This window comes from Pectinophora gossypiella, chromosome 17, assembly GCF_024362695.1.
Source record: "Pectinophora gossypiella chromosome 17, ilPecGoss1.1, whole genome shotgun sequence".
NCBI classification, from domain to species: domain Eukaryota; kingdom Metazoa; phylum Arthropoda; class Insecta; order Lepidoptera; family Gelechiidae; genus Pectinophora; species Pectinophora gossypiella.
In genome coordinates, this window is record NC_065420.1 from 4035813 (window position 1) to 4060416 (window position 24604).

Genomic DNA, 24604 nt, shown 5'->3' on the forward strand with positions numbered 1-24604 from the left:
TGCATCTGGAGCAGATGATCTGCCTCCACCGGTTTCTGTCCAGCGCTTCCCTTACGACTGTGTAGAGCTTGGATGATGAGTCTTTCACTTGATTGGTCCATCTAGTTGGTGAACGACCACGCGATCTTTTGCCTTCAGTGTTCCCAACCACAATCAGTTTTTTCTAAACTGTCATCACCTCTGCGCATCGTGTGGCCGATATAAGAAAGGGTGCGTTGTTGGCATGTAGTAGACAGACGAGTTTTTATTTGGGTCAGGATCGATGCACCGACGTTTCGCAGTCCAAGATATTTTTAGCATATTTTTTTTCATATTGGACCACAATGTTTGAGCCACCCTGTATATTATAATAAATAATACATACATAATGTATCAAAATTCCTTACCTCTCCGTCAATAATCTCATGTACAACATGCGTCTTCTTATGACCGCTGACTGCGGACAAGTCCTTGTCATATAAATAACACTTCTCGCAGAAGTAAACCTCGCTGCACTTCGAGCATCTGAATTTGAGCACCTGTAAGTAATGAAAAGTCAAGTTATATAATTTGTGAAAGCGTTCGAAACCAAAGGCACACTGATTGTTACAATGTGCCTCCAAAGGTGTAAGTGTGAAACACAAGCGAATCATAAGCTCTCTCGCTTACTCTTTAGTTGCAGCCACAGGATCTAGCCAACTAAGGCCCAAAATAGAAAGCGACACTGGTCGCTTACCTAAAATGATACCTATACACCACAAGAAGTGCTTATTATCCAAGGGTGATAGATTGCGCGCAAAAGGGAAGGAAAAAAAAAACTCCTTAGCGGGTTACGGACATTTAAGACCCAGGGGGCGAGCTCCGCGCAAGAAACGATGATGATAATCCTTCTACGCCGAAGAGAACATCGAGCTTAGGTCACATAGTTACCTTAGGTCACTAATTTAAGAGCCACGCTCTTGTCGGTGTAGCATTCTCCACGCTACTACCACTCACCCACTACATCGCTCAGAAATTACTCTGTGATCCCTAGTTTGGTTAGGACATTACAGGCTGATCACCAGATTGTCCGAAAGTAAGATGATGCGTGCTTCGGAAGACACGTAAGCCGTTGGTCCCGGTTACCACTTACTGATGTAAGTAAGTAGTCGTTACATGAGCCATGTCATGGCCTTTGGCGGCTTAATAGTAACCCTGACACCAGGGTTGATAAGGTTGGTACTACACCTTACAACCCACATGATAGAAGAAGAAACAGGAGCTTCACTCTAAACAATTAACTCCTTAATTTTAGTGTATAAAAACATGCATAATTTTGTACTGCTATTAAATTGGCCATTATAGTAAATTACATTGTCAACAAGACAATGGATTGCATCATTTAACAGAGAAAGCTGCGTGAGAACGTAAACCTATGGTGTATGATGGTATAATAACCATTATGCGTAACCATCGTCATGTCATGGGAATCCTCTCGACCTGTATTTAAGAATTTTGTCTTGAAAACTACTCTGGCTAATGGCTTGGTTAATATCCCTAACCATGGTATAATAAAACAAGGTATGCACAATCCCATGAAAAGCCGTCATTGCTAGACGTTTGATGACGTAAGTGTTACATGAGTGTTACCATTAAATTGGTATCTCCAACATTCCAAGGACTTAATTTTATTACCTACTGAAAATGAAACGAGTTACTGACTAACGTACTTAATTACTATCACTTGACACAATATAAAAAAAAAACATTAAAACTATAAGTAAATCTTTTACTAAAAGTTCAAAATTGGCTTGCAAAGTAAATTAGAAAATATACATTATAAACACATGCTGGATAATTTATATTTTACAAAATGGCAATGGAGGATGAGATGACGTCAGCGCAGCTAACCTTGAAATGTTAGCTGTCACTTTTGAGCATACCAGTAGGCTGTGCACGGTAACCGCGACGCGCGCGGCGCGAATTATATCTACGTAGATAGCATTCGCATCGTTTATTGGTCGAAGCGCTCAATATAAACCGCGCCGCGCGCGACGCGGTTGTCATGCACACCCGGCTGGTTTTATTATATGGCCCTAACAATCTCCTTGGTTCTGTGGTTGAGCGTTGGGCTAACGATCCGGAGGTCTCGGGTTCGAATCCCGGTGGGGACATGTCACAAAATAAATACGTAGTGGCCTTTGGCGGCTCAATAATAACCTCGACACCAGAGTTTAAGATGTCGGTAACCCACACAATAAAAGAAGTATAGCCCAAACACCATCATTCCACAGTGGAGCAGTGTAATAGAGTATGCTTCAGGGGAGCCCTGTGTCCAACTGATTGACCGTATTATACTGTCCACGTACCTACGTTTATGTTACTGTTCGTTGAATTTTAAGTTCGTTCGTACCTGTATGAGCGGCTGCGCACACGCCGCGCAAGTAGAGGTAGCGCTGGCGCTGTTCCTGCTGGCTGTGACGCGCTGTGCTACAGACAGCCACCGAGTACTGACGCAGTGCTGCGCACCCCACTCGGCAACTGCGCGCGCGCTTACCCCGAGCATGCCTGCGTTCTGGAAAAAACAAGATTTATGTATCTCACAAATATAATAGATATTTTTATTTATCCTCTTAACGCCGAGATTTCCAGACATAATAGTTAAACAATGGGTTTTAGATTTTAAAAGAACATTCGGTCTTACGACTATATATATATATTTGTTGTATACTCTTTGTGTAATCTACTATTGGTAATGTACCATGGAGCATTTGTAATAATGTGAGGGTCTTATTTTGGAATCTCTGTAGGATCTCTATGTTAGAGTGTGCAGCAGTTCCTCAGAATTGTATCCTGTATGACGAAATGGGTTTCAAGACACATGTGTGTAACAGTAGGTTGCTCAAATTCATATCTTAAATCTTACCTTGTCAAAACAAGCATCGACATCCACTTGTATCTGGTCCGTCTGGCATCCGAGGCACTGCGGGAGATCAGCGACATGTGTCAGTAGCACTGCCAACCTCCGCGGGGACACGCAGCCGTTATGATCCGCACAGCAATTGGCCAGGGCTAGCCATTTGTCAGTGACAGTCTCCTCACTTAGAATTATGAGTAGAGTCTTCGCTGCCAGAACCCTGATTGGTTCTTTCCGTTCTCTGCAATAAGGTAGTTTACAACTAGTCAAATCAGTTACTTTTTATAAAAAAGTAACCTGGGACATCATAGAAAAATGACAAATGTGCCAAAATTCGCACTTGTTATTACATGTTTCTTTATTAAAATTCATAAAGAAACATGACTAATTGTAATAAATTTACTTTAAATAAATAAATTAAATAGAAAAAGAAAGGGAGGAGCTCGGTGGCGCACCGGTAAACGCGCTCGGACTGCGATTTTTGAAGTTAAGCAACTTCCGCAAAGGCCAGTCATAGGATGGGTACCCCAAAAAAAAAAGGTTTCATCTCGAGCTCCTCCGTGCTTCGGAAGGCACGTTAAGCCGTTGGTCCCGGCTGCATTAGCAGTCGTTAATAACCATCAATCTGCACTGGGCCCATGTGATGGTTTAAGGCCCGATCTCCCTATCCATCCATAGGGAAGGCCCGTGCCCCAGCAGTGGGGACGTTAATGGGCTGATGATGATGAGAAAAAGAAAATGTTTTTGTCACCTTTAGATCTGTCTTTATTTACTAATCAGAATTTCATAATTTATCTTTGAACTAAGAAACTACCCAATTCGAGTTATTCTTATTTCCGTTTTCGCGTGATATTTTCCCATGGAATCAGCTCAGTTCCTGTTACTAATGTAGGTAAATTAAATACGAAATTCTGTCAAGTTTTATGTGACTATTGCAGTGCATTTTATGCACTACTCTTTAACCTTAATCCATAATGAAAATACAAAAATACAAAAGATGGAAACAGAGGTCCTTGCTCTGAAGTGGGACAAACTGCTATTAACAAACACAAATCAATACACATTCATTCACATATTGTAGGTGAAGTACAGAATTTATTTTGAATTTGAATTCAAAATTCAAAATTCAGAATTTAATTTGGAACAAATATTGGTGCCTATTCTGACAGACATTAACTTAATTTTATTTTTAAAGTAGTGCTGTCCTTCACCTACAATTTATGAAAGGTGAAATCAAATTAAAATAAAATTTACAGTTATCTGCCGGAACAGGCATGAATATTTGTTTATTTGAATTTGGAAATTCAATTCTGAATTTTGAATTTGAAACAAATATATTTAAATAACAACAAACAGGAACATACTTATCATAGACATTAAGTAACAAATTGATGAGCAGATCCACAGCCAGGTCAACATCTCCAGTGAACAATCCCTCCTTCTCCGCAGCGAAGTATATGTCTGCTAGGACAGACTCCAACTCTGCCGTCTCCAGAGAGAGGCTAGTCTCTGATAGGCTGAGCTGATGACGGGCAAATACTCCTGATGCTATTCTTAAAGGAGGTACTGTAGAATTATATAAATGAATTAGGGGATTAATAGAGTAGGGATAAACTTAATAGCGAGTTTTGGAAACCCTGAATACTACAGATTATTTTCCAAACGAATACATTTTTACCAATACAATTGTTCAAATGCTAGCTACCTAAAGGTCTAACCATGACTAATAAATACTGATTATAATTATGCAATAAACAAGGTAAATATTGTGTTGTGAATTTTCCTTACCTCTAAGATGCCTCTGTAATGCAAATATTTTGAATGCTATTCTATATGCACTGTACTTTATTCCATTATATTCTTCTAAGGATTCCATTATTTTTTGATATTCCGGATGGTCATTTTGCTGATTGCCCGTTGATTCACTAAAAATTATTCATATTATAGGTACAGATGTAAATGATAGGATTGCATTTATGTATGCAGAGAAAGTAGTAAAGTAACAATTTGGTAGTACTTACTCAATGTAACACGGGTAACCAGCTTCATTTTCAACCTTTCTCCAATTTTTTGATGCCATAGTGTTTTATAATTCAAATATCATCACGAATTGGGAGCCGAAAAAAGTTTAAACGAAATAATGAACTATCTCCCGACCGAATAACCGCCGTAAATTATTCAAAAAAAATAATTCACCAAATATTTCTTAAATGTCAACAATTCTAACCAATAAAACTTCTTGAAATATTTACTTATGTTATAACAACCAATCAACAAATTTATTATATTTTTGTACGGTATTTCATTGGCTAAAACCGATCCGCTGCTTTTTTTTTACTTTCTTTGGGATTCTAAGCAAGGACCATTGGTCTTTGATTCCAAGGACCAAGTATTCTTTAAAAAATCAAAAATTGAAAATTAAAAAATCAAGCATTCTGTGATTTATTTCGTTAAACTTTTTAACGAATGTCTTTTGTGGATTATTTTACTTGGTCCTTGTTTTATGTTTAAAATTCGAATAAAAATCATTATAAGTGCTTATTTTTATAATTATCATCATCATCAGCCGTATGACGCCCACTGCTTAATTATAACCGAACCGAACTTTAATTAAAATAACCATAATAATCAAACTGCGCGAAGCCAAAACCTAAACAAAAAAAAAATCTAACCGTTCCGTTAACCCACCTATATTTGACCTATATGTCATGTTCTGTCCGATATTATTTTCACGCTAACTAGCGTATAGAGGAACGTCATGAATTATCAGATGAGTTTGTTCTCTATGCTGGAAATAAAAATCTCTCTACAAAGGACCAATCCAAAACGAGCCCATTTTGTTTATCTGTCATATCAACCAATCACAGGTCTCTATTTGAATATAATTTCTGCTGCCATTTTCTCCACTGTAAAACAGACGCCATTTTGCAAGCGTCACTTGGCGGCGTGTGGAGTTTCCGCGTTTATTATCAATAATACGTCCACACAAAACATAATATTGTTTTGTTTTTGTGTAATATGTCGTATCAGTCTAGTGTAGCGCAGGATACTTTAGCTGCGGCACAGTTGGAAATGGCCGGTAACCCTAATGCTTTGGCCTTGCGTCGGCCGTTTGACCCGGTGGCACATGATCTAGAAGCTAGTTTTCGTTTGACGCGGTTCGCTGATCTCAAAGGAAGAAGCTGCAAAGTACCTCAAGATGTGCTTGGAAAACTCGTCGAGTCGCTGCAACAGGACTACTCGCAGCAGGATGACCAGTTCATGCATGTGGCGATCCCACGCATCGGCATCGGTTTGGACTGCTCGGTAACGCCGCTTAGACACGGTGGGCTATGTTTGGTGCAAACTACTGACTTTTTCTATCCCCTCGTTGACGACCCCTACATGATGGGGAAAATAGCGTGCGCAAACGTACTGAGCGATTTGTATGCCATGGGTGTCACTGAATGCGACAATATGCTAATGTTACTAGGCGTCTCCACGAAGATGACTGAAAAGGAACGTGACGTGGTCATTCCCTTAATCATGCGAGGATTTAAAGATTCTGCCCTGGAAGCTGGCACTTCTGTCACTGGTGGCCAAACTGTCATCAACCCTTGGTGCACTATTGGAGGGGTTGCCACCACTATTTGTCAACCAAATGAGTACATTGTTCCCGATAATGCTGTGATGGGTGATGTACTTGTGCTCACCAAGCCTTTAGGTACCCAAGTTGCAGTGAATGCTCATCAATGGCTTGACCAGCCAGAGCGTTGGAACCGCATCAAGTTGGTAGTGTCTGAAGAGGATGTTCGCAAAGCTTACCATCGCGCCATGGACTCTATGAGCAGACTCAACCGAATTGCAGCTCGCCTAATGCACAAGTACAATGCTCATGGCTCAACTGATGTGACAGGATTTGGTCTTCTTGGACATGCACAGAATTTGGCTTCTCATCAAAAGAATGAAGTGTCATTTGTAATCCATAATCTGCCTGTTATTGCAAAGATGGCAGCTGTAGCTAAGGCATGTGGAAACATGTTCCAGTTGCTTCAAGGTCATGCCCCTGAGACCTCTGGTGGACTGCTCATCTGCTTGCCTCGAGAGCAGGCTGCTGCCTACTGCAAGGACATTGAGAAGCAAGAAGGATACCAAGCCTGGATCATTGGTATTGTTGAAAAGGGCAACCGCACCGCCCGTATCATTGACAAACCACGAGTCATTGAAGTACCTGCTAAAGACTAGGTTGACTTGACATATACATTAAAACTTAAATAATTTTAATTACGACTTCAGAGCTGGATAAATCTTTAAATTTTATTTTAAACTAATTTCTTAACACTAGAAAAAATGAATTTGTTTATAGCTGTTTCTGAAGATAATCAACAGCAGTACTATGGTAAAATCAGTGTAAGAAAGCTTTTAAAAACTTAATCTAGTGATTGGTGTTTATAATTATGTTAAGGTTCACTATTAAAATAAGAGAACAATTCCATTAGGTACCCAGTTAACCTAAAAATTGTTTGCAGCTTGTTTTAAGGAAAACTTTTCTGCAAATTGTGAGATACATAAGTATAATAATTATTAGAATAAAGTTATTTTTCAGTCAACCTGTTGTTTTATTTCAACATTTTCAAGGATTCCTTTGTAAGAGAAATAACATACATTTTAAAATTAAATTTATTCTGTAGATATTAAAGTGTCATATCATAAAGGAAGGATAAAATTGTTTGATAACAAAAGTTACCTTTTGATGACAAAGCCAAGTGTATTCATGCATAAGATTTGTAATTGAAAAAATGGAGAATTATTAGGAGTAATCAATTATTAAACAATCGAGACTGAAAAGCTATGTTTAAGTTTGATTGATTTGTATGTAGTACACTACATACATAAGTAGGCATGTATCCTATTAATTTGCTATTTATAAAATTTGTGATAAAAAATATTATGATATGGTGTTGTATTTATATTGTACATGGCAATTTATCCTTTTCACTGAACAGTCAGTGATTAAATATACAAATTGTTTACTCTTATGTAAACAAATGAATAGAGATAAAAGTATAATAATGGACATCCATTATTTACTTTATTGCCCCTCCATTAAACCTATCCCTTGGTAGACAATTAAAACAATAGTAAAAAAAACCGTCACATTCAAAAAACTTACATTTACAAGTTAGATGCCATCTGAAACTTAAATGATAAATGGAATGAATTATATTCCAGATTTCTTTTACAACTAACAAAATCTAGTAATTGGGATTTTTGCACCTGCATTTACAATGCAAATTCTACATGGAGTAGGCACATTTATTGAATACAGAAATATATATTTGATACTGCAGATTTGACATGAGGCTCCCTATCATGAAAACCTCATTCAATTATTGCTTTTGTGTCACTACTTATAAGAATTAATCTTTCTAACTTCAATTCTGAATTCACTAGCTGGTCTAACAGTTATTAGATGTCATAAACAAACAAATAGGTATATCATAATGTCTACCAAAGCATCAAAAATAAATAAACCTCCGAATACATCAAATTGCTTTCGAGAAATGGCACTCCACTGACAAAATTGCTTTTGTAGTTCAAGATGTATTGAATATATCGACCTAAAAATGTTGTATAAAGGTAAATACAAAATGCCATACACTGTAAAGTCCAACACAAGCGAGGAACGAGACTGGGTTCAGTTTAGAGAGAGGTTGAGACAGGGCCTCTTGCGTGGCCGGCTCTCATCACCGTTCTGCTCAATGTGAGTTTGGTCACGCTTCTTAGGTGAGTTATTGTTCTGAAAAAGATTAAGGTCAGTTAGTTTCTAGTCAGACAGAAAATACTGGTCATTTATCTTATTAGAAAAGTATGAAACAAATCATCTCATAAACCATAACATCTCATAAAATTTCAAAACTATGATTTTACTTAGAAACATTTTACTTACAAAATAGATGAGTAAATTATAACCATAATGTTATATCTATTGAATGACAAGATAAACTTTTGTTACATAAATACAACTTTCATCTATTAAGTTATTAATGAAAATGTTTTTTTTTATGATAAAACAGTTAATATTACCTTTTTCTCCCATTGCTGATGTAGGTATCTAAGGAGGATGTTTGTCTTCTCTGTCACAATAACTGGAAAAAACGAAACTTGTTAAGCATTTGAACAACCATAACAACAACAACTAATATTATTACTGTTAGTAATATAAAAGTGTTTCTATTAAGTTCTAGATATATAAATATAGAAGCAAGAACTGTTTGATTTTCGACATAGAGGTACCATTGATGAAATAAAACCAATGATTTAGAACAACTGCCTTATTTACTATTCCATGTTAATAATAATAAAATGCAACATTATTTAATTTTTGGTTAAAGTCCTCATAAATTCATTGATAGGCTTTTCAAAATACATCAATAACGTGCACTGCGCACAGTTGCAAAACATTAAATTCTGTAGATCATCACTGAAATCAGGGACTTACTCTGTTCCGAGGGTATATCCTTAGTAGGTAGGTATATTGAAGGTCTCTTTGAACAGTTCCTAATGCCATGATCCGTGTTGAACAGTGTGAAGTTGTGCTCGTCATACGACGGCAAATCCTTCAGAAATTCCATCACCGACTGTGGAAAGAACACCCAAAATTACTCAATGCCACCAAGGACCTAAAGCATGCTGCGTAACGTACCCACTTTTACACAGAAATGTTAAATTATTTATGAACTCACCATTTGTATTTTGTACTTTTACGACCAAGGCGCGTTTATAAGCAATCAACAATTTGCTAAAGCAAACAATAAAGGGAAAATAATCAAAAATAAAGTTCTCAAAGATCGCCTGGCGCAACCAGATGAGAATGACAGTTGGTAATATTATTTATTGCCATTGTAAGATATAAAATTTTACCATTTTCCACCACAGCCGCTCCTGTTTTACTCAAAATGTAAGCGTTGAAAATATTATGCCAAACTTTATTTTATGTTGAATTTAATATAAAATCTTCTTTGCGATATTTTCCAAAGAAATGGCACTGGCACATAATTTTCTGACTTGGAAAACTGCAACACTTTTGAGCGGGACATTTGAAATAGGAAATGGAATTCGAATACTTTGAAAACTTTTCTAAATCATAACCGCCGCAAAATTAAAGTTAGATTTTTTCCAAAACATGTACACTCTAGTTAATTCTAATTTTAGTAGAACTTACAATCCTAGCGGTCGTCAAAATGCTTTATCTGATATTAAGAGATTATTAACTTCTCGAGACAGTGAGACACAAAATAAAGCTTGTGGCTATCTTATAGAAGTAATAGGACGGTATAATAGGAGTTCTAACGAAGGTGCTAGACTAGTGGAATATCTTCTTGACAATGACATCACGGTATTTCTTTGCGAAGCGACGTCAAATTTGGACTTCTCATTATTTAGGTAAGTCCCTACTGGCAATGTTGATTAAACAACTGTGAATTGCCACTCTACAACTCGTAAAGGTTCTACTTATATGTTGTGAATATACTTATGTGGATATGGATTATAAACATGATCGATAGGCTGGTATTTTTTTAACCTTTTACCATACGGTTCACCATATCCGTTTCACGACTCCAATTCCAAGTCTGTCGACAAGTCTTTTTCTGTGATTTGTAATTCTGCGCACTCCAATAGAGATTACAGCCCTGGGACCTAGGTCCTAGGTACAACGCCTGCGAATGAACTAGACTGCTCGTTGGTATCTACCTATGCTACCAACTCTATTGACGCGTTAAGTGTTTTCGCACGGGCAATAAGGAATGTCGTGTTTAAGTCCATAAAAAACGTTTGAATCTCTTCCCGCAAGGTCCATCCTAACCTGCCTGCGGTTGCTATGGCGCGAGCGGCGTTTCTTCGTGGAAGAGCACGCTGCCCAGGCCATGACGGCGGTCTTACGTGCTCTCGCGCATTATGTTAGCAGCGGCTCCCATGCCGCCGTCGACGCTTGCTTACATTTCCTATACGATCTCCTTACTGGGTGAGTCTATGTTCTAATAGTGGTATAGTGTGGTGGTGTAATACGGGTCTATGTAACTTGAAGTAATTAAGTAGTGCCTTCCAAAGCACAGGTTATCTTACCTTCGGACAATCGGGTGATCGCTTTGTAATGTCCTAACTAAACTAGTAGTCACAAAGTTATTTTTGCGATATTTCCTCACCGAGATTCAAACCGACGCTCGACTACTGAATCCTGAATAAGTACATTTAAAGGGTTTTAGACTCCAAGTCTTACACGTTCATTTTCCTTTCAGCGTCAGCGCCAACGAAGCCATATCACCATTATCCCACCAAAGCGCATACAGCGCTATACAACTCCTAGCTTGCCTAAAAGCTCTCGCCAGTCGCATCAACGCAAATCCAAACACTATCCTATCCAGCGGTTTAGTCCTACATTCCCTATTATCGTACCAACCAGATAACTTAGATATCAAAGGGGATATAGCTAACGCGTTAGTGGAGATCATCAGTCAATGGTTTGCATTGCTTTTGGGAGCGCTGAATCATTCTACTCTGGTTGGTGATAATACCAAATCTGGGATGTTTCTGGTTGTTACGTGCCATTTGGGTATTGACGTCTTAAGGTAAGTGTTTCTTTGAGTTGTTTTAAATTGTGTTTGAGATCTGTTTTTGGGAGTGCAGCAATACTTAGCCTAATAAATGTCATATACTTACTTAACTATTTTTTTCAAAAAACATAATCATATTTATAGTACTTAGTAAATGAATGGCGCGAAGATTTAAGATATTTACTATAGTAGTATGTAGTATATACAGGGTGTTAGTGACATCGTAACGAAAACTTTGAGGGATGATTCAGGCCATGATTCTGAGTTGATATCAAGTGGAATTTTCCGTCGCAAAAGTATGGAACGGAAAATAATTTAAAAAAGCTCTAAAATTTTCATGACTTCTCCGACAGGAAATTCCACTTGATATCGACTCAGAATCATGGTCTGAATCATCCCCTTCAGTATTCGTTACAGTGTCACTAACACCCATACCTACTTGTATGGCTACTGTATGTACTTGTATGGGGTGTAAGTGACATCGTACCGAATACTGAGAGGGATGATTCAGCTGATTATTCTGAGTTAAAGTATAGAATCGCAAAAGTATAGAATTGAAAAAAAATTAAAAAAACTAAAAAAATAACATGAATTTTGCGACGGAAAATTCCACTTGATATTAACTCAGAATCATGGTCTGAATCATCCCTCTGAGTATTCGTTACGATGTCACTAACATCCTGTATACTATTTTTTTTTTTATATTTTTCATTCAAAGTGGCTACACTATTGTTATTATGATAGCTTTTTTGATGACTTATCTTTTCAAATCTTTAGAAATCTGTAACATTATACTGTGAGTGTGAATTTTCCCAATGGCCGAAATGAAAATCACTTATTAATTTTTATTAATTTAAACCAATTGCATACCATAGGCACTTACCTACTTTACTGATATCTTAAATCTTATGAAATTACTGAAGAAAGTAGCGAACTAATTTACTTTTACAGACTTATAAAACTGTTACACGACGGTAAGCAGAAAACAGATTTTATTCAGACAATCTTGGTTGACGATCAAGAGATAGCCACGTTAAAGCAATGTGCCTTTGAAATGAAAAAATCAATCCATCGTATTATGACCGAACTTGTTGGTTTCATAAAGGTATGTTTAATTTCGTACCTTTAAGTGGCTATTTAAAGTAATTGAGCAATGCGCAATGAGCGTGGAAGCGCAGTTGGTTGCTTGGTTCTCACTTTGAGATCGCAGGTTCGAATCCAACACAGGCCTAAGCCAATGATTGTTGAATTTGTTTTCGAGTTCATGTTTGGATAATAAATTATCATCGCGTGCTCAGCGGCGAAGGAAAACTTCGTGAGGAAACCCACATGTGTGACCTAGCCTGTATTGGCCTAGTTTTCCCTTCTCAGGTTGGAAAGTCAAACAGGCAGCCGCTTCCGGACCTGTCAAATCTTCAGGTTAGGTAAGCGGACCCTGTGAACAACGGAATGACGCTAGGGAGATGATGAAGTGCCTATTTAGAATCAGAGCTATAGGATATACCTACCTAAGTTATCTAGGTGCTAGCTAAAAATCAACATTGGGGCACTACTTCTTCTTATCGTGTCGATGGCAAACTAAATTGTATCGGCCCAAAACTTGGCAACAAGTATGGCGCTATCTGCAGCGCTCATCAGATGCTCCTGCGTACAGGTGTTCGGGCACGCAGGACACGATGTAAGATGTTCCATCGTTTGGGGAACAGTGTCGCACTTGCACTGGCACTACTATTAATACAATAATCAACACATTTCCATACATACATAAACATCTCATCTCTCTCCTATACACGTCTCATTGCTGAGCACAAGCCTCCCCCTCAATCAACCGGAGGGGGTACGAAGCAAACTCCGCCTCATTGCTCCATAGCGGCTCGGTAGAGGTGTTTTACGGTTAATACCCGGGACCAACGGCTTAAAGTGTATAACACATTTACAGGAGAATCAAAATCAAATATCAACGGAAGAATACGGAGTGTTCTTGAAGTTTCTTCTCGCTTTTTTATACGAGAACGAGAATATTGAAGTTATGTCTGATTTCTGTGAAGTATTATTCTCAAAAGGATACTTGGCAATGCTGCCGCAGGCACAAATTGTAAGGTTAGTAAAGTGTTATCTTTAACTAAGTACTTCTTCTTCGGGTTGCGAGGCAGTGAACCATTCTCAACAACCCTGGTGTCAGAGTTACTATTGAGCCGCCATAGGCTGCTGACATAGTTCATGTAACAACTACTTAGTAACATCAGTAAAGTAGTAATCGGGACCAACGGCTCTACGTGTCTTCTGAAGCACGGATTATGTTACTTTCGGACAATCGGGTGATCATCTTGTAATATTCTAACCAAACTAGGCATCACAAAGTGATGGTTGTGATATGTCCCCACCGAGATTCGAACCCAAAGCTCAACCGCTGGACCAAGGTCGTTAACTGAGTAGTTATAGATAGGAATAGAATCGTACTCCCAACTGTAATACACGGTGTGGTTGTTAAAGATTTTATGTAAGTACTTACCCTCCGACTCAAATTCATGGTGATCACGGATCGTCTAGACGATTTGTAGTTCGAAACCCAAAACAACTTATTTATACATAAATTATTTTACTTTCAGAAAAGACGTAACAGTGCGTAAAGTGAGCACATTAGTTCTCGGTGAAATGTTGAAAGTGTTATCTGGAAAATACCTAAATGTCAACGATTCTGGAAATGATCATGGGACCTGTGCTAGAGACATACATGTAAAGTTGCTTTATTATTGGTTCCGCTAATGGACATAGGGGTTTAAAAGGCCTCATCTAACAAGCAATATTGCTATTTGACATTTTTTGCGCTTTTAATATGCGCAAATGTCGAATAGCAATATTGTTTTTATGATGAATTGCTTCTATGTGGCCTTTTTAAAGCCCTAATAGTTTTCTTACGACCACACTTCAAGTACTTTGTGGTATCGGTTTGATTTCTTATTAACAATTACTAATTATATTTCAGATGGGCCTAGTAGAAGTACAGAACGCAATAGAAAAGCCTCAAAACATAGGGATACAGCTACAGAAAAGACAACCTTATGGTCTTTTAATTTACATTTATTTCTACTGTCAATCGTCTGAAAAGTATGGTTTTGATTTACAGCTTTTAATTTAAAAGAAAGAAACATAGAAACATTTATTATTTAGGACACCACAGACACGGATTACGTATATACATACAATGACATCACATCAAAAGACAAATAACGCACACATGAAATATTTTCTATATAGGAACAAGCAAAACGAACACAGAAACTTATACCTAAAAATTAAATTTGATGACATGTCGACTTACCCATGTGTAGTGGCAATTTCCAATAGGTACACATCCTAGACCCTTTTTTTCACTTTATACTTCGAAATATTTCTTCTTTATTTTGTATATAATTTTATCTTTCAGTCCCGAAGAAGCAACGGCCCCATTACTCCCATATTTAGTGGAGCATATTTTGAGACTTCCACGAACATTTTTGCCACCGAAGTACATTATTAAAGCTTTATGGCTAGTCTTTGCTGTAAATATTTGTTCTACCTTTCAATCATAGAGGGTGTTAGTGACATCGTAACGAAAACTTCGAGAGATGATTCAGACCATGATTCCGTTGCAAAAGTATACAACTAAAAATAATTAAAAAAACACAAACAATTTCATAAATTTTCCGAGGAGAAATTCCACTTGATATCAACTCAGAATCGTGGTTTGAATCATCCCCTTCGGTATTCGTTACGATGTCAGCAATACCTTTATTACGTAACTTACTATTTAATGTAAACAAGCATCAGATAGTTGCAAGTGAATTAATGTCTTTATGTTTAGATGTCGTCAATATCAAACGGCTCTTTAGAGTCGCTACAAGAAAGAGTGTACCTAGAGAAAGCAACGGATCGCCTAATCAATATGTTGAAGTCAGACCCGTCGGTGTATTACACGCATAACCCCGCCATTTTGCTGTGGGTCTTTACTTCACTGCGGATTCCTAATTATATTCGATTACATGTTGTAAGTTTGTTTACTCTTTGATGGTGCTGACACCTCCTAAATTTATTTTAAGTACCTACACCTGTTATTTTTGTTATCTGTCGAAATGGAAAGGGACAAAATAATAGAAATTCTATCGTGTGGGTTAAGAGGTGGATTACCAACCTCAGCAACCCATAAAATGATAAAGTAGCGCCGCAGCTGCGGGATTTCTACCGTGGCGTGGACTATATTTTAACTTCGTATTATACTCAGTATATTACTGATGATAACCCTGCTGCTAATAATATTGTACTTATTGTTAGTTTTCGTTGTGCAGAAAGGCTGTTTATGTTTTATGCTATGTACAATTTCAGTTATCACAATGGCTTAAAATCGAGGACTCAATTCCCGAAGATTTGACATCAAAACCAATAGTCTGGGAGCTTCTCGTCAACATTCTTATTCAAAATAAGAACTCGAAAATAATAAACAACTGTATGAAGGTTCTTCACGAGTGTTTGGAGGAGGGTGATGATGAGGCCAGGGAAGAGTTCGCTGGTGCAGTTTGGACGTCGTTGCCTGGAGTCTTGTCTAAGACTCTGATTGATGATTTTGAAATTGGTAAGTTATAGTTGTAGGTATTTAGCTGCAAATCTACAATACTTGTGTCACGTAAAAATACTTTTTACAATATGTGACTACTCTTTCTCTTCTATCGTGTGGGTTGTGAGGTGGATTACCAACCTCAGCAACCCTGGTGTCAGGGTTACTATTGAGCCGACAAAAACCCTTACACGGCTCATGTAACGATTACTCACTTAGATCAGTACGTAGTAACCGGGACTAACGGCTTAACGTGCCTTCCGAAGGATCGTCTTACTTTCGGACAATCAGGTGATCAGCCTGTAATGTCCTAACCAAACTAGGGATCACAAAGTGATTTTTGTGATATGTCCCCACCGGGATTCGAACCCGGGACCTCCGGACCGTGAGCCCAACGCTCAACCACTGAACCACAGAGGCCGTGTGGGTGTGGGTACTTATCATCATCATCACCAGCCTATTAACGTCCCCACTGCTGGGGCACGGGCCTTCCCTATGGATGGATAGGGAGATCGGGCCTTAAACCACCACGCGGGCCCAGTGCGGATTGGTGGTTATTAACGACTGCTAATGCAGCCGGGACCAACGGCTTAACGTGCCTTCCGAAGCACGGAGGAGCTCGAGATGAAACTTTGAACTTTGAACTTTTTTTTTGTGGTCACCCATCCTATGACCGGCCTTTGCGAAAGTTGCTTAACTTCAACAATCGCAGACCGAGCGCGTTTACCGCTGCGCCACCGAGCTCCTCTACTACTACTTATGCAATAGGTAGCAAATTATGTAATTCATTTCAGATGCAAACATCTGCCATCTCCTAGAAATAGCTACGACTCTTCTGCCCAACGAAATAGACCAGACTACGTGTTTGAAGATTGCCGTGATAATTACGACCATGTTCGCAAAGAATAAGGACCATATGAATGAGATGGACTGGAGATGCCACTACGAATATGTGTGCTTGAAGTTGAGTTTGTATTTGCTGGGTTTGTCTAATAACCAGAATGATAATAGAGGTGAGTGTTTGGCTTTTCTAATATAAAGTTTGAGAGTTTCAGTTTGTTTCCTTTTCGGCGGATAAGGTATTACAGGGGGTTAAAATGGCCACATCGAAGCAATTCATCTAAGAAAGCAATATTGCAATTTGACATTTGTTTGCATTGCGCACTTACTTTTATATGCGCAAATGTCAAATTGCAATATGCTTTTATAGATGAATTGCTTCGATGTGGCCATTTTAACTCCCCAGGTATACTTAAAATAATGTTAGGAGGTGCCTGCTGTAATAAGCACCACATCATCAAGCAAAAAATATACCTAAGTACTTACCTACAAAGGTCGTATACAGAGTGTTAGTGACATCGTAACGAAAACTTTGAGGGATAATGATTCTGAGTTCATATCAACTGAGTTGACTTTTCCGTCGCAAAAGTATGGAACGGAAAATAATTAAAAAACACTAAAACTTTCATGAATTTTACGACGAAAATCCATTTGATACCAACTCAGCATCATAGTCTGAATCACCCCCCTCAGTATTTGTTACGGTGTCACTAACACCCATACCTACTTGCATGGATACCTGGTACTTGTACCGGGTGTAAGTGACATCGTAACGAATACTGAGATGGATGATTCAGCTGATTATTGTGAGTTAATATCAAGTGGATTTTTCCATCGCAAAAGTATAAAATTGAAAATAATTTAAAAAAAAAAACAAAAAAAATATGAACTCTGAATATACCCCCACCCCTTCAGTATTTGTTACGATGTCATTAACACCCTGTATACTGACCATTTTTACAGTATTGCTGACATACATAAATCGGCCGGGGTTTCTACCGAGTGTACTGACAGCAACCAACTCTTCAGACGACCGGGTCGCTTGCGCAGCGCTTCAACTACTGTCCTATGTCGTACATTACTTTACTAAGAACAAATACCAGGTAAATACTAGCTCTTTAATAAATCGATGTAATTGGGTAGTTTCCTAAGTCAAAGATAAATTATGAAATTCGGATTAAGTACTAAATAAAGACAGATCTAAAGGTGACAAAAACCTTTTTTTTTTCTATTTCTTTTTTAAAATTATTTATGAATTTTAATAAAGAAAAATTTAATAAGTGCGACATTTTGTCACGTTTTTCTATGACGCCACAAGTTGCTTTTTCATTTTGTATTTTTTTAAATATATAACATAACATAACAAATACTTTATTGCACAAACAGGAAAAAACAAAATACAAAACAAAAGAGAAATAGAATTAGTATTTAATTTGAATAAAGAAAAATGTAATAAATAATAAGTGCGTCATTTTGTCACGTTTTTCTATGACGTCACAAGTTGCTTTTTCATGCAAAGACCTTAATAATTTTGTGTTTCGACGTTTAGTAAAAAGTAACTGATTTGACTAGTTGGAAACTACCCTATTGTGTTTTGAACTGTACAAAAATGATTGACAGTCGCGACTTCGAGCCACTCACTATGAAGAGACTCATTGTAAAGGGAATCGACGTACGGGGACTCGCTGTCTACGCCAAACTGAATTCGACGTCTAGACAATATATATGGCAATAATGACCTAAATATTTAACCGGCTGGACAAATTGAGCTATTTCATTGCTTGCTGGAAAATAGCACTCAGTACTATATTGCTACTTATCCCATGCAATCAGATGTAAACAGTTAAGACAGCATATTAACAAATGGTGAAACTTGCCATTTTCTTTTTTCATTCCACTAAAATGCCGTGATAGCTCTGTTCGTAGAATGCATGACTTACATACTAGTGTCACGGGTTCAAATCCCGACTCGGGCTCTAAACCACTGCATTCGTCTAGAGTTGGACAGTAGGCTCACTCCTATTACATGGGACTTAAACATAGCTGGCGAGAAGTGGGTGTATTAGCCTACTTTACACATCTGCCTACCCCTTCGAGGATACAGGCGTGATGCTATGCTATGTTCTCTTCTTCTATCGTGTAGGTTGTTAGATAGAGTACAAACCTCATCAACCCTGGTGTCAGGGTTACTATTGAGCCGCCAAAGGCCCCTGACATGGCTCATGTAATGACTACTTACAGCAGTATGTAGTAACCGGGACCAACGGCTTAACGTGCCTTCCGAAGCACGGATTATCTTACTTTCGGCCAATCAGGTGATCAGCCTGTAATGTCCTAACCAAACTAGGGACCACAAAGTAATTTTTGTGATATGTCCCCACCGGGAATCGAACCCAGGACCGTGAGCCCAACGCTCAACCACTGGACCACGGAAGTCATTTATATGTCGTTTATATTATATGTTATGTTGAAACTGGTCCTTAAATTCAAATCATCTACATAATAATAATTCATTTTCCGATCCTAAGAAGTACTTTTATCCAATAAATGTTTCCAGCCAAAATCCATTCTCCAAATTCAAACACACTTGGTAATAAAATCCCTCCGTCGGGACAGCACTAGCGAGCGTGGAGCATCTCTACTCCAGCTAGTATACATGGTACTCAACTCTGGTCCCAGTACGCCACTGGTGTTGTCGTACTATGTGGAAAACCAACCGTCAGTGGTGGAGCAATGTGACGCGCTTAGAGCGCTGATGTTTCGGATACAGTTGATGCTATGTTGCAGGGTAAGCAAATCTTGCTTCTGGAAAATGATAGTAATTTAGATTATGAGTCCCAACGCACAACACAACCTATTGGTATTAAAGAGTCCCTAAAAACATGACGTAAGTACTTATACTTTGGGTGGTATTAATAAACTAATCTTAGCTCCGAGACTGCCCTCAAGATCATGTCAACGTGACAGTTCTTATATAAAAACAGGAACTTCATCATCATCTTGAGGGCAGTCTCAGCTGAGATTAGTTTATTAATACCAACCTTAGTTCTGCACTTACAGTCAATGCGATCTGAGGCAATTTAAAATATTTTAAATTTGTTTTCATGCAAAGGAATTTCTACAAGTTTACCGCAGACCTAAACAAAAAAAGAGGTTTCCGTATTTGTTGGAATGAGGGAATTTCCATTCTACGTTCCCCAAAAAAATATAGATTAAAAAAATAAGGGAAATAGATTAGGCGCTGTAGATTTTCCAGCGTTTAACCTCCTAATTTCATGGATTACAGACATAAGAGACTTTTATCTTTGTTTTCGTGTATAAAAGATGACCTAACCTTCTTCCACCCTTTATTATTATGATCAAAATAAAATGAAGCAATATAGGTAGCAACATATCTTTTTTTTTTATTCAAAGTAATAATAAACATTTTACAATCAAACACGGTGTCTCATAAACCTATCGACAGGTTTTTCTGTACACCGCAAAATCCACGCACAAATCGCACGTATCTGATCCAAATATCGAGCAACAATCATTTTTATATACTTATGCCTCTGCCTTTACATTATATTTTTGAATAATTTATGTAGCCCGAGCAATGATAAAATAGGTAACTATCACGTTAAATCTAAACAGGGCCATCTATATTTTTTTAGGAAACGTAGCCTATAGAGTCCCACGTTCAATGTGTTGTAAGAACTCACAGATATTTTCTGAAGGCGATGCATTGCACTTTTGACACGATAATACAACTCCATATTTACAGGACTCCAAAAACCAATCCCTAGCCGGCTGGAAAACCCTCAGCTCTATCTTCAAACACGCAATTCTAACGAAAAACGATCCAAAATTAGTCGCAACATTGACTTCCCAACCCTGGACGCTCACCTTGGTACAATTTCAACTGGCACAAAACATTACCGAGGAATTTTTAACATTCGTACAAAACTGGCTGACTCTCCTGAGGATTACGATAAAGAAGAGTCAAGAAGGAAAAAGAAGACAGCTATCGAAGTACAGTTTGGTAACGAGAACACTTCTTATGATGAAAAAGAATTTGGTGATCGATGAAGAATTAAAAGACTTGAAAGAGAAGATATTGGCGATTGTATGGGAGATGCTAGAACTTTCTGGAATACGAGTCAACTAACTTATTATTTTATTTATTAATAAAATCATAATATTTTCTTATCTGTTCCAATAATATACGATTATAATCTCCGATAATAAAAATATACGTAGTTACCTAAATCACACGGGTAGTGTGCAATAACTGGTAACGATCGTTGTAGAGATAAATAATAAAATAATGGCAATAAAATACTTCATTATTACTATCATTATGACGATCAGACCATAATAAGTAGTTTATTTAATATGCTTTAAAAGAACTTTTACTTACAACATTAAAACATTTTCTTTGGAATTGATTGTAAAATATATACTTACTTATTTGTTATGTTTATTCTGATTTCTTAGAAATTCAAAGAAACAGTATTCTAATCATAATCTTAAATAAAGGTATCATAATGAACTTTCTATTTTATCGATTGCCCAAAATATCCCGGAACCACTTTCAATAGCACTTTCCAAAGGACGGGAGAAATTATAGCGTCGCCCATATGCGCCTGCACAGCTTACGTTGAATAGTAATGAGTGTGGAAAGCAAACAATAGATATTAATTTATTTATCAATGCAATGTCAATGGAAATTCCAAACATCTGTATGCGAGAAACAATTTAAAAGGCATTTTGTCATTTTAATAAGATCACGATAGCGATCGAGCTTGCCTGCATACAGAAGTGATACTAGATGCAAATGAGTGTAATTAGCCAATGAGTAGGTAAGTATACCTAGTAGTGTCACGGGAAAGAAAGACTGGTAGTGCCAAGCAGTAGTGCGTAGGGAAACAAAGGGAATGATATGGACTACGAGAGAAGATTTTGTTTTTTGTAGATTTGCCGCAGATGACATTAACTACTTGGCCGGATCAATGGGGAGCGCTGAAGGCTCTCACCCGGTACAACGTTTAACACAAAAGGCCTGAGGGTGCCCAGTTGGCCGCGCACACCTCGGCTCAGGGCGTCGTCTGAGAGGGGAGAAGAAGATACATGAATGGTTACATTTCTATCCCTGTGTATCCCACGAGTGGGCAAAATCTTAACTTTCCCATTTTCCTTTTTCCAGTCGAAATTCATTTAAAGGTTTGCAGTCGTAACAAATATACAGCGATTAAAATATACGCATCTGCTTGAATAATTTACTTAATGGCCCCGATTCCTGCAGACACAACCTAATTTTATTTTAAGTTATATCCGTCATTTTCATATCTGTCGAAAAGAAAAGGGACGGATGATTCACAGCTCTTAATTTTAGGAAGAATGAGTAAATGAATAAATAACCCGGGCGAATCAAAAAGGTACGTCGCTGGTATGCAATCCGTTTGACGTGCTGTCTACTTAACTGTGTCGGGTTATTGACGGATGTAAAATTTTTAGACGGTTGGTTTAGATTTGTGCTTAAAATTGACGTGTGTTCCATAAATTTTATGCTTGTCGATTACCCGTCCCTTTCCTTTTCGGCGGATAAGAAAATGACAGATATAAGTAACTTAAAATAAAATTAGATGTTATTTACAGGAATTAGCACCAATATATTCGTAAGTGAATTATATATTCGCAACAGCCTCCGTGGTCTAGTGGTTTGAGCGATTCTCGATGGGGACATTGTCGGAATCACTTTGTGATACTGTCCTTTGTTTGGTAAGGTTTTTTCAGGCTTGAATCACCTGATTGTCCGAAAAAGTAAGATGATTCCGTGCTTCGGAGGGCACGTTAAGCCGTTGGTCCCGGCTATTAGCCGTAAAAACACCTCCACCAACCCGCAGTGGAGCAGCGTGGTGGAGTATGTTCCATACCCCCTCAGGTTGATTGAGGGGAGGCCTGTGCCCAGCAGTGGGACGTATATAGGCTGTTTAAATGTTATGTATGTATTCGTAAGTGACACTTCCATACACAACAAAACATTTATAGGTTTTGTCAATAATTGATATTAATTTCCAATTCTACGATTGATTAGAAGTCAGAGCCATAAAAACAAACTATTACATAAATATCTTGACAAAACATTTCACGCCGTTTTATGAATTTATTTAATAAACAACATATTCGTGCCAAGTCAATCTATTTAATACCGGTTTTACTACTTCCGACTTTTCCGGAAACTACGTGTATTATGTTACTACAAGTTTGATATTATATTATAATACGTTCAAGAACAATATGGTAATTTGAGTCCTCGAGTAATTATGATTACAATCCGTTTCTATTCAAAAGTGGTATAATTCGCGTGGTGTAATTTTTAGCAACGTATTCGTCCGTATTTAAGATAGGGTTGCCGTGTTGCTCTGTGGGTTGACAGTCTAATAATTTGTAGACGAGCTTGTAACCTGACCACTAAAAACATAAATTATTTATTCCCCTAAGTATTAATAATTATTTTTTCATCAACAACGTCGCGCCATCTCTTCCGTCTACCTTGTTTTTCGACGTAACTATAGCACCCAATAGATTTCAATTTCCTTCGTCATCCAAATTTTATTTAATATACAATTGCATTCGACATTCTGCTCCCAATACCGACCCACTAAGAGTCGATTGATTCTTTCAAATATAAGTAGGTAAGTACCTATATCGTAATTGAATTGTTTAAATTATAACAATTGTTTCTGTGAACAATAATAGATCATTTTAATATTTTTTGTTAATATAACGTAATAGTTTGCTTCCATGATTATATTACAAAATGAAACAATATGCTATTCTCATATTGATTACAGTATTTAATAGTTCTTATTCATCGGTTAAAACTATCGTAATCGCCAGTCAAAGGCAGTTCATCACATCGGAAACATGGATTCGTAAATATTTTTGAAGTTGCTAAATAAATCTCAAAATAATCTTAGACCACATCTTGCCTCTCATCAGGTGAAATCGTGTCTAAAACCTATAAAGTTATAAAAAATAAACTAGCCCCAAAGTATCACAAATTTCCTACACACACCAAATAGTCTTCAAGTTTTATCTTCTTTATGACGTCACATGCACCACCACTGTATTTCGGTAGTGGCGTGTTACCCCCAGCTGCAGCGACTCAGCCAGTAAGCAGTCGACCTGCACAGCGCAGTCGCTACTTTCGACCGCGACTCTTGCGCACGCATCGCGTCCTGTGAAAGACCGATACAAGTACTCATTTTACGGTGTTGTGACAGTGATGCTCTGTGTTTAATTATTTTGCTGTGGTCATGAATGTTCGGACTTTTGGTGGTGTTAGAATGAATGGTGAGTATCTTGTGTTTTCTGCATTTTGTGCTTTTATTTTGTGTTTTCTAAAGCATTTTACTTTAAGTAAAAGAAAAAATAGTAAATAAGTAGATATAGTTAATGATAAAATATAAAACAATACAAAGTTCGCTTATAACTTATTAAATAACAGTTTCAATACTCAATTTATTCATATAACGTATTTTTTCTTAAAAATCTATCTTATTTCTATTTGTTCTAATTAGAGATGATTTTATGTTTTTGTTTATGGAGGAAGTAAGAAAAGTGTGTCAAGTCGAAGCAAATGGAAATCCACAGTTTTTGCTTACCCCGGTGGGAAATAGGCGTGAGTTTACGTATGTTCACAACTACAGATGATAA

The 24604-nt window shown here is 37.6% G+C and overlaps 4 protein-coding genes across 5 annotated transcripts in view; 2 read left to right on the forward strand and 2 right to left on the reverse strand.

The window, feature by feature from the left end:
- LOC126374330 (uncharacterized) overlaps positions 1–5057 on the reverse strand; it is a 43185-nt gene extending 38128 nt beyond the window's left edge. For both annotated transcript variants that reach the window (XM_050020901.1, XM_050020902.1), the window contains exons 1-6: positions 4897–5057; positions 4664–4800; positions 4240–4441; positions 2885–3116; positions 2372–2533; positions 387–518 (exon numbers count right to left, since the gene is read on the reverse strand). In XM_050020901.1, the coding sequence (XP_049876858.1) occupies positions 387–518; positions 2372–2533; positions 2885–3116; positions 4240–4441; positions 4664–4800; positions 4897–4955 (924 nt within the window). In that variant the 5' untranslated portion in view covers positions 4956–5057. The remainder of the gene's footprint in view (positions 1–386; positions 519–2371; positions 2534–2884; positions 3117–4239; positions 4442–4663; positions 4801–4896) is intronic.
- Positions 5058–5786: 729 nt separating this feature from the next.
- LOC126374384 (inactive selenide, water dikinase-like protein) lies at positions 5787–7464 on the forward strand. The gene has a single exon (XM_050021008.1). It carries the CDS (start codon positions 5894–5896, stop codon positions 7097–7099), a length of 1206 nt encoding a protein of 401 aa, XP_049876965.1. The 5' UTR covers positions 5787–5893; the 3' UTR covers positions 7100–7464.
- Positions 7465–7518: 54 nt separating this feature from the next.
- LOC126374505 (DET1- and DDB1-associated protein 1) lies at positions 7519–9758 on the reverse strand. Its single transcript, XM_050021181.1, has 4 exons — positions 9601–9758; positions 9357–9495; positions 8942–9003; positions 7519–8654 (listed from the first exon to the last, which is right to left on the reverse strand). Exons 1-4 carry the CDS (start codon positions 9601–9603, stop codon positions 8553–8555), a joined length of 306 nt encoding a protein of 101 aa, XP_049877138.1. The 5' UTR covers positions 9604–9758; the 3' UTR covers positions 7519–8552.
- A 484-nt stretch (positions 9759–10242) lies between these two features.
- Positions 10243–21050, forward strand: LOC126374609 (uncharacterized). The gene is made up of 14 exons (XM_050021298.1): positions 10243–10253; positions 10710–10880; positions 11155–11484; positions 12421–12574; positions 13409–13569; positions 14079–14205; positions 14456–14577; positions 14897–15011; positions 15314–15496; positions 15832–16078; positions 16855–17073; positions 17864–18003; positions 19458–19688; positions 20667–21050. The coding sequence occupies exons 1-14, from the start codon at positions 10243–10245 to the stop codon at positions 21048–21050; spliced, it is 2595 nt and encodes an 864-aa protein (XP_049877255.1).
- The last annotated feature ends 3554 nt before the right edge of the window (positions 21051–24604 follow it).

Excerpts from the sequence above, each read along its gene's own strand:
- LOC126374384 (XM_050021008.1), top strand. The coding sequence starts at position 5,894 with ATGTCGTATCAGTCTAGTGTAGCGCAGGATACTTTAGCTGCGGCACAG.
- LOC126374505 (XM_050021181.1), bottom strand. Across the intron at positions 9,004-9,356 it reads GGATATACCCTCGGAACAGA|TTATTGTGACAGAGAAGACA; the intron begins GTAAGTCCCTGA and ends CGTTTTTTCCAG. Across the intron at positions 8,655-8,941 it reads ATCAGCAATGGGAGAAAAAG|AACAATAACTCACCTAAGAA; the intron begins GTAATATTAACT and ends AATCTTTTTCAG.
- LOC126374609 (XM_050021298.1), top strand. Across the intron at positions 17,074-17,863 it reads TAACCAGAATGATAATAGAG|TATTGCTGACATACATAAAT; the intron begins GTGAGTGTTTGG and ends CCATTTTTACAG. Across the intron at positions 18,004-19,457 it reads TTACTAAGAACAAATACCAG|CCAAAATCCATTCTCCAAAT; the intron begins GTAAATACTAGC and ends AAATGTTTCCAG.